This window comes from Myxocyprinus asiaticus, chromosome 50 (genome assembly GCF_019703515.2).
Source record: "Myxocyprinus asiaticus isolate MX2 ecotype Aquarium Trade chromosome 50, UBuf_Myxa_2, whole genome shotgun sequence".
NCBI lineage: Eukaryota > Metazoa > Chordata > Actinopteri > Cypriniformes > Catostomidae > Myxocyprinus > Myxocyprinus asiaticus.
The window spans coordinates 15525800-15535589 of NC_059393.1; the positions used below are offsets into that span (position 1 = coordinate 15525800).

General features: G+C 36.5%; 1 protein-coding gene across 2 annotated transcripts; it reads left to right on the forward strand.

Annotated features, from left to right (window-relative positions):
- Positions 1-1614: 1614 nt before the first annotated feature.
- Positions 1615-9326, forward strand: LOC127439203 (ATP synthase subunit delta, mitochondrial-like). 2 transcript variants are annotated; one of them, XM_051695355.1, is made up of 5 exons: positions 1615-1847; positions 2508-2661; positions 4405-4493; positions 8781-8913; positions 9195-9326. In XM_051695355.1, the coding sequence occupies exons 1-4, from the start codon at positions 1734-1736 to the stop codon at positions 8901-8903; spliced, it is 480 nt and encodes a 159-aa protein (XP_051551315.1). In that variant the 5' UTR covers positions 1615-1733; the 3' UTR covers positions 8904-8913; positions 9195-9326. The 2 variants fall into 2 exon arrangements, with proteins under 2 accessions (XP_051551315.1, XP_051551314.1); XM_051695354.1 differs by having other exon boundaries at positions 1616-1847; positions 8781-8923.
- Positions 9327-9790: the final 464 nt, after the last annotated feature.

Consider the following 9790-nt stretch of genomic DNA (forward strand, 5'->3'; position numbering starts at 1 on the left):
TAAAGTGCTCGTTCGTAACTTCATAATATAGACAGGCCACGTTAAATGCAAAAGCACAATTACACCTAACATGTAGCTAGGTATACGCATGGCTATGCTGTGAGAGGAGAAAAAACGGAGCAAAATATTATTCGGGTTGCTGAGCTGAGATGTTTATGTGCTAAACTGCTAACCTATATTGAGTTGAATTATTATTCATTTCCATAAAGTATTATTAGAGCCTCAGTATATTAGAAGGCAAGTAAGATATAAATTCAATTCAAATTTATATTGGCTTAGCGCCCCCTCCTGGTCGTTAAATTGTTATAATAAAACGTTCTCTATAAAAAAAAAATGGATAAAATAAAAAATTCTCTATATGTAGCTATATAGAAATTAGTCATGAAAAATAAATAAAAAATACAATTATGTATGCATTTGTGTACACGTACATATAATGTTGTATTTCATCTAAAACTATATAAAACATCACTTTTCTAATTTAATATAAATAAATATAAGTGTATATGTATATATTATTATACATATGTGAATTATAGGCTATATATAATTATATAAATGTGTGTAATTAAGAGACTACACGTGTATTTCAACTTAATGCTTAGATTAACTGTTAAAAATGCTAAATGTGTTTAAAACATAGTGAATAACTTTTTGGTGAACAAAACATTTTTGGCCAAAAAAAAAAATAAAAAAAAATAAAAAATGTGAGCAATCACAGATATGATGCACATGGTACGTGGAATATTTATGCTTTTAAAAACTCATTTGTGAGGATCATTTAAAATGCAAAAAGGTGATTATAAACGGTGGGAAATCTTACCTAATTTAGGCCTACACACTTTCATTATACATTAATATACATTTTAAAGGGATAGTTCACCCCAAAATGAAAATTCTCTGATCATTTACTCACCCTCATGCCACCCCTGATATATCTGACTTACTTTCTTCTGCTGAACAAAAGGAAGATTTTCAGAAGAATATCTCAGCTCTGTAGGTCCATACAATGCAAGTGAATGGTGGACTTTCAATGTTGAAGCTCCAAAAGCACATAAAGGCAGCATAAAAGTAATCCATAAGACTCCAGTGTTTAAACCCATATCTTCAAAAGCGATATAATAGGTGTGGGTGAGAAACAGATCAATATTTAAGTCATTTTTACTTTAAATGTCCACTTTCACTGTCACTTCCACATTCTTCTTCATTGTTTTTGGCGATTCACATCCTTCATGCATACAGCCACCTGCTGGTAAGGGAGGGGAATTTAGAGGAAAAGGAACTTAAACATTGATCTATTTCTCACTCATATCGCTTTTGAAGACATGGATTTAACCACTGGAGTCATATAGATTACTTTTATGCTCCCTTAATATGCTTTTTGGAGCTTCAGAGTTCTGGTCGCAATTCACTTGCATTGGGCGAACCTACAGAGCTGAGATATTCTCCTAAAAATCTTTGTTTGTGCTCAGCAGAATAAAGAAAGTCATACACATTTGGGATAGCATGAGGGTGAGTAAATTATGAGAGAATGCTCACTTCTGGGTGAACTGTTCCTTTAAAAACTACAAATCCCATCCGGCGCACAAATCTCGCGAGACTTGACTGTGAAAGTTAACCGTGTCCTTGTGTTAGCAGTCGCGCACTGTGTGCCTGAGTGCTGGTGAGGGAAGGGAAGACTAGGCTTGTGCATTACAGTCCTGTAAGGGTCGGGTCGATTTTCAGTTTTAAAAATGATGGCAGCGAGGTTTCTCCTTCGTCGCGCGGCTCCTGCGCTGAGACACGCGCGCTGCTATGCCGACGCGCTCACAGCTCAGATGTCCTTCACTTTCGCATCGCCGACACAGGTACTGAGGTTCCGGGCTTGGGCCTACATAGCCTGCTAACACGCTAGTGAAAGCATAGACGCCGAGTGTCTCTGGTTATTTCATTGCTTATGTTACATTATGCATTTGACTGACGCTATCGCGTGCATGTTGCGCGTGCTACTTATCTGGATAAAATGTCAATATTTTAGTCTTGGTTTTTAATTAATGTTTATTGAAGGAAATGTATTTAAGGTACCGTTAAGGTTACACCTACTAGAAATAAGTTGTTTCCTGACCTACAAATTTGAATGACATGGCTTAGCATGCTGTTCGTATCGCCACCAAACACACTGTCACCTTGAATTGTTTTTTTGACAGATCACAGTGACAGCTCAAGTTCAGTCACCTTTAAAGATTTAAATACATTTTATGTGGCCTATTTTCTAATCAGGCGTTTTGAGGTCTCCTTAATTCTCTCCGACTAGCTTTCTGCATTGTAGTGTTTAGTGCGGTGTGAATGATGCATGTATCTCTTACACCCATGCAACAATAAATGTACTTTGAAAAGAAAGTGTAAATTTTTACAAGCTATTTAGGTTGGCTTTGCTTAAATTTCTTCATTTAAATTAGTTATCTGTGTCCAGGGTTCCCACAGTCACTTGTGCATCTCTGTATTGATGCTTGTCATGTTTGTTTCAGGTGTTCTTCAAGGAAGCCAGTGTAAGACAGATTGATGTCCCAACACTGACGGGTGCCTTTGGTATCCTCCCGGCCCACGTTCCCACACTGCAGGTGCTCCGGCCCGGTGTAGTCACCGTCTTCAATGACGATGGTTCTTCTACAAAATATTTTGGTGAGTTCTAGCTACAGTAGCCATACTAGTTTTGTCTTGGCTGACAAAATGTGTACTATCTTTGCACACATCCAACTGTGAGAATTGAGTGGACAAAGTCGATTTGGCTAATACCTATTCTGACTATGCATCCATAGTTTCAGAATAAGATGTCCTATCAGAAAATGACTTAACAGGACAGCATTTGCATACGAAGGTACCTGGTTTTGGACAGGCTTCCGAGGCAACTTTTCATCACGTCGTTGCTTGGATACCAGAATTTATTCAGTCCAACCGAACCACAACGGACTATTAATCTAGAACAATTTTAAAGGGTTAGTTCACCCAAAAATGAAAATTCTCTCATAATTTACTCACCCTCATGCCATCCCAGATGTGGGTGACTTTCTTTAATCTGCTGAACACAAACGAAGATTTTTAGAAGAATATTTCAGCTCTGTAGGTCCATACAATGCAAGTGAATGGGTGCCAACATTTTGAAGCTCCAAAATCCACCTAAAGGCATCCATATCTTCTGAAGAGATATGACAGGTGTGGGTGAGAAACAGATTATATTATATATTTATAATATTTAAGTCCTTTTTTTACTATACATTCTCCTACCAGCTCAGTCAATCTCCACTCTCTCATTCTTCTTTTTTGTTTTTGGTGATTCACATTCTTCGTGCATACCGCTCCCTACTGGGCAGGGAGGATAATTTGTGATAAAAAATGACTTAAATATTGATCTGTTTCTCACCCACACCTATCATATCACTTCTGAAGACATAGATTTAACCACTGCAGTCGTATGGATTACTTTTATGATGCCTTTCTGTGATTTTTGGAGCTTCCAAATTTTGGCACCCATTCACTTGCATTGTATGGACCTACAGAGCTGAAATATTCTTCTAAAAATCTTTATTTTTGTTCAGCAGAAGAAAGAAAGTCATACACATCTGGGATGCCAGGAGGGTGAGTAAATGATGTGAGAGTTTTCATTTTTGGGTGAACTATCCCTTTAAGAGAGTTTTGGTGATAACCAAGCATATATTTAATAACTACAATACTACTTTCTCACTAGAAACGGAATCAAAAGTTCGAAAAAGTGAAAAAATTTTAATTAATACACAAAACTGCCTCTTCGGCCGGCATTTTTTTTCCTTGAGCTCAACCATTGCGGATCTGCGCGCACAGTATTGTTGGATTTGATAGGCAGTGGAATGGAAATTGGATTGTACGCTAGAGGAGAATTATGCTTTATAATCATATTTTCTCCTCAGGTGCATGTTTCTACAGATTTCCAGCCATTGTAGAGATTAGAATGAAATCTGATTGTTTGTCCCTGACTTTATTAACAGGAAGTTGTTGTAATAATACAAAATTCTGCCACAAGACAGAAATGTAAATTCTCAATTAAAGGCCAGATTTTACATAATAAATTATTCATATTTACATCAATGAAAAAAATATATAAGCCAAATGGAACTAATAGGAAGTGCTGACTGTAATCTGGGAATTATAGTCCTTATTTGGGCATTTCAGTAAGTGATGTAGTTTTGTAATATCATTAAGTGTGGTGCTTTTCTGTGGTGAGGTAAATTAACTGCCTTAATATTGTCCTGATTAGACATTGCATATCATTTTAGAAATCCATCCAGAAGGGGGTAGTCTTGTCCAACAAATGAGTGTGAGTTTCAATGACCAATACAGTTTATCCTTTCTGCTCCTGTTTTAGTTGGCTTTGATTTGTTTGTTTTGCAGTGAGCAGTGGATCAGTGACGGTCAATGCCGACTCTTCAGTGCAGCTACTGGCTGAGGAGGCTTTTCCTCTGGACACCCTCGACCTTGCAGTGAGTACCATCATGTCATCTCATTAAAATGAGTACTGATAATGAGAGGGAAAAGACAGAGACCAAATGAACATGTTTTTTTTTTTATTTTTATATTGCCTTGTGTATTCTGCCCTACAAAACCAAAACACAATAACTATGAAAAAACTGAAACTGAGAAAAATGGCTTCAAAAGTTTTTTGATTGTCCAGTCGAATGTGGATTATTAAATGGTCTCACTTAGCTAAACATGTCTGTCACAGGATAGATCTTAAAGGGATAGTTCACCCAAAAATGAAAATTCTCTCATCATTTACTCACTCATATGCCATTCCAGATGTGTATGATTTTCTTTATTCAGCAGAACACAAATGAAGATTTTTAGAAGAGTATCTCAGCTCTGTAGGTCCATACAATGCAAATGAATGGTGATCAGACATTTGTAGCTCCAAAAATCACATAAAGGAAACATAAAAGTAATCCATATGACTCCAGTGTTTAAATCCATATCTTTAGAAGCGATATAATAGGTGTGGGTGAGAAACAGATCAGAATTTAAGTCCTTTTTTTACTCTAAATCTCCACTTTCTCTTTCATATCTGAAAGTCACATGTGGTGCCTGTTTAGTTTCACTTTCACATCTGAAAGTTAAAGGGGAGATTTAGATTAAAAAAATAACTTAAATTATGATCTGTTTCTCACCTACACCTGTTGTATCGCTTCTGAAGACATGGATTTAAACACTGGAGTCATATGGATTTCTTTTATGTGATTTTTGGAACTACAAAGATCTGATCACCATTCACTTGCATTGTATGGGCCTACAGAGCTGAGATATTCTAAAAATCTTTGTGTTCTACTGAAGAAAGTAAGTCATGCACATCTGGGATGCCATGAGGGTGAGTAAATAAGAGAATTTAAATTTTTGGTTGAACTATCCCTTTTAAGGACAAAACACACTACGCAAGTATGTGAGCGCAGAAGCTTCTAGCTACGCAAAATTTATTTTGTGCGTTTTTGCGTTCCAAAGTATGTCAGACTACATTTCGTAACAATGCAAGTACCCGTTGCATTCTCAACATTGCCACAAGGGGCGCTCTTTGACATTGAACCTTCCGCTTCTATGGTGTTTTCTCTTTCCCTTCAACTACTGTCATGGTGGAGCAACAGTTTAAAGAGAATATTGCTGAGCAATTAAGCTGAAGTCAGTATATTTACAGCAATTTACTTAACAATTTCGGTTGAATGGTACAGACTTTTGAAGGTAATTCTATTGCCCCCTTGAGTACTAAGGTTTTGTTACCGCCACAGTAACGCAAGAAAGCACTTTAAGCATGTTCAGCATTTGCGTATATGTATTTGCATAAAGCATGTTTTGTGGGTTTCAAAATTGGATGGGTTGCAGAAATGTTTGTATCAAGTTGTAAATAGTTTTATTTAGAAAAAAAAAAAAAAAAAGTGATGGAACATTTGCAATTGTGCATTTTTATTAATATTTGGAAAGTAGGATGCCCCAGATAAGCGATGTGTTCATCCATGGTTAAACTCCTATTGAAATTAATGATGGGTTGCTTTTCTGCGTATTCATAATTTTAGAACACAAAGACTGTATATGTTATAATAGAGGCCTGTGGGTGTTTTAATGATGCTGAATCTGTGTGGTCATGTAATGTTGAGAATGAGAAATTCAAAGCATTGTTACAGAACTGCCCTATACTCTATACGGTGAAGTGTCCTTAAGTATACATGGCTATTATGGAATTATCATATAAACGTATTCAAAACTGTGTCAAGCAACCCTTTTGATTGTATTCATGTCATGTATCTCCACACAACATCAGTAGGATGGAATACAGTGATATTTTCTATTAGTCACCTCGTTTTCAGAACGAGTTGAACAATGACGCATCGAAAATTAGCTTATTACAAACTGGATGTTCTTCACGGAAATGCCCTTTTTCCGAAATGAAGAGCAATTTCAAGTTCATTCCACAGAAGCAGACAGCTTTTTTTATTCTTTCCAGAGATAGCAGTGCTCGGGGGTCTGGCTGGTTAATAAGGAAGGAAAGGTCAGTCACTGCTGAAGTGGTGCAGATGTGTCAAATCCCCACTGAGAGACCTTAAACTCCCAGCAATGTTTGGCCTTTACACTGTGTAATCGCCTCTGTGACAAATGTCCTTCACAGGAACGAGGCCACGTTTATTTGCTTGCACTGTCGAGAAGATGACCATTCTAGTCTGAGGTTGCGTTACACCAAATCAGGATAGGACAAAAACCTTTCCATTGTTTTGACCGATAAACATAAGGGCTATTAACACTTTTTAACAAAAGACCACTGTGTCTATTTCAAATTGCGAAAGCAAAATAAAAAGTAGGCAATCCGTAATGCAGTGCTTGATAAGAACATCTTGCGATAGAATCATGTTATTACTATACCTACATTTTTGCTACATTATTTTATGTGGCTTGTTGTATGTATCGCGGCAGTTTCCTGGTGAAATGAACACTAGAGATGTTACAACAACAATGACTTTTCACTCAAATCGTGACTAAAAGGCAGATTATCCATTTATAAACGTACTTTTCGCTCTGTTCCTCACATAATCAGGCTTCCCACATGTCCTGGAAAACCTGGAATTTTGCAATGCAGTTTTACAGTCATGAAAAATGTCCTGAAAAATTATTAATTGTCCTGGAAAACGTTTTAGTATAATATAACTAAAATAATAACTTGTCGCTGTAAAGCTTTTTGTACAAGTATTGATATAGTGCTTTTCCCCGTTCCAACACTAAACATTTGAGTTGTTAACTTTAGACAATGACGACGGTCAGACTGCAGATTTAAATTTTTTTTTTTTTTTGAATTCACACCCCAAGGTGGTAGCGTGATGATTCATTGTTTACACCTCAGTATGTAAATACATTTTCAATAATTCAATGATCCGAGTCTGCTTATACTGCCGTTTCCACATGTAGGGCCCTATGATTACCGTCCTATGACTACATGTAGGACATGTAGCAAACTGCTTATCCATAGATAAATACCATCAAAAACACACAGAAATGCCAAAATAAATGCAATGCAATTAAATAATAATAATGTATTGAAGCAATATCTCACATCTGTGATGTTCTGTTGTGCAGCACTTTATTTGACAAATATCTCCGGTGTTGTTTCGGATTGTGCTGTGAGGATTTTGTAGAAAAGCACTTAATTTGAAAAAAATAAAATAATGCAATGTTTTGTTGAAAAATTTGATTAATTAAAAGTAATTATATTTTTATTTGATTAGACACCATTTCTGTTATGAAATTTAATAAACTGTCGAATACAGAATTTTGAAAAAAAGAACCCTCCAATAATCACAATTTTATTGACCTCTCGTGTGTTTTTGCTTAAATATTACAAGACAATCGTGTGGCACATAAAATTTCCTGGAAATGTCCTGGAAAATTGTGGCTTGAAAAGAGTGGGAACCCTGATAATGTTATCTTATGACATATCAACACTTTTACTAAATAGTGTGTGACTTATAAGGTGATACATTTTAACTTTTGCATTAGGTTACTAAATACTTCACAAGCTTGTTTGAGCACTATTAAAATGTACGGTAGCTCAACTGATAGAGCGTTGCACTTGCGATGCAAAGGTCCGGGATACGAGTCCTGAAGAGGACGTGAGTTGACTCGTATGCCGAAAGTGCCATAAAAGCACAACAAAATAATTGTTGCTTCCGCAACTGCGTTTTTCATCTCCCATTTGCTTTTTATGACACCATTGGTTAGGTTTAGGGGAGGGAGGGAGATTTTGTTTATTTCAAACTCAATCAATCATTAACCTTAACCTCATCTGTTCAGGAGAAAAGTTGACTCGCTTCTAGCGCCACTCAGTGGACATTTCACCTCGGAACTGACGCGATACGTGTAAGGCACCTCATAATATCTATTTGCAAATATGTCACCATAGTCACAATTTTCATGAAATCAGTCTAGAGTTAAATTGTTATAAGATTTTACTGATGGATAAATTTTCAACCCACTCCATCAAAAATGACGAAAAATTATTATTTTTCTCGCAACCTCTGATTCTAGTGTAGACTGCAGCTCCTTGCAGTTGCATTGATTTCTGAGGACAATATGAGTTTTTTCACTTATAAGGTGCTTCAAGATATTGACGTTTTTGGATCTGTACGACACATTTTCCAATTGATGGAAACTTTTTTATTGTCAGTTGTTATAGATTGTTTCCTTAACCGATATGTCAAGATTACAGCGAATGAACTACATGTCTGTGATGTTTTGTGCAGGCAGCGAAAGCTAACCTTGAGAAAGCCCAGTCAGAACTGGTGGGAGCTTCAGACGAGGCAGCCAGGGCAGAGGTTCTGATCAGCATGGAGGCAAATGAGGCTATCGTCAAGGCACTGGAGTAAATGCCTCTTGGTATGTACTGGTATGTATCCCATCATGACACTTTTTAGCATGCTTCATATGAAAAATATAAGAGATAGCATGAAGGAAATTGTTTCTCTTAAAACACATTTCTGGTCTTATTGTGAATGAGTCACCAATGATCACTATTCCAATGAAAATCAGTTCCCACCCTGCATTTTGTTTTTTTATTTTGTTGCAAGTGCTGGAACTTTTAGAACGGCATATGACTGAATTCATATTGTCAAATCTCGAATTAATATCATTTTGTATTTTGTTTCATTTGTTTCTAGGTTGGAAATTCTGTTGGTGTTTAAGATCTCCGGCTTTGTCTGTTCCCCACCCCAGTGAAGTCTGAAACCATAAGATGTAACTGCTTTCTTTGTACAGTGGATGAAATTACCAATAAATTTATTTGGAAGTAATGGATTTTGCCACTTTGTTTTCTTGGCCCTTCACACAAATCATTTAAGAATTTCCATCATGTTGTGCAAGTTCTAATAAATTAATAGATGGATGGTTGCAGTACTTTTTGGTACGGAAAGGGGTCAGTATGGTACTTTGAAACCTAAATGATCACCAAACCTTTCATACAAGGCATTGGTGTGAATGAATCCATTTATCTTTATTATTCAGTCAATGGTACCAATTTTAAGACCAGTTTTTGCACACGTCTCTTTATCTTTTTCTTTATTTGTGCATGCTTCAAACCTAATAGTAGCTGTTTGTCAATTTTGAGTAGGCAAGGTTGCCTAGTGACTATTCAAATTGCCTAAATCATTGAAAACTACAGCTAGTCTGCTCTTTCATAAAATACCTACTGACAGTGAATGTTGTGGTGTAAAAATTCAGGATTTGCTTAAGTAGAGGGTAAATGTACAGGGCTGCA

What these genes read in the sequence shown, in the direction of transcription:
- LOC127439203 (XM_051695355.1), top strand. Translation starts at nt 1,734, where the DNA reads ATGATGGCAGCGAGGTTTCTCCTTCGTCGCGCGGCTCCTGCGCTGAGA. An exon ending in CTTTCGCATCGCCGACACAG is followed by an intron (nt 1,848 to 2,507) that starts GTACTGAGGTTC and finishes TGTTTGTTTCAG; the next exon opens with GTGTTCTTCAAGGAAGCCAG. An exon ending in TTCTTCTACAAAATATTTTG is followed by an intron (nt 2,662 to 4,404) that starts GTGAGTTCTAGC and finishes TTTGTTTTGCAG; the next exon opens with TGAGCAGTGGATCAGTGACG.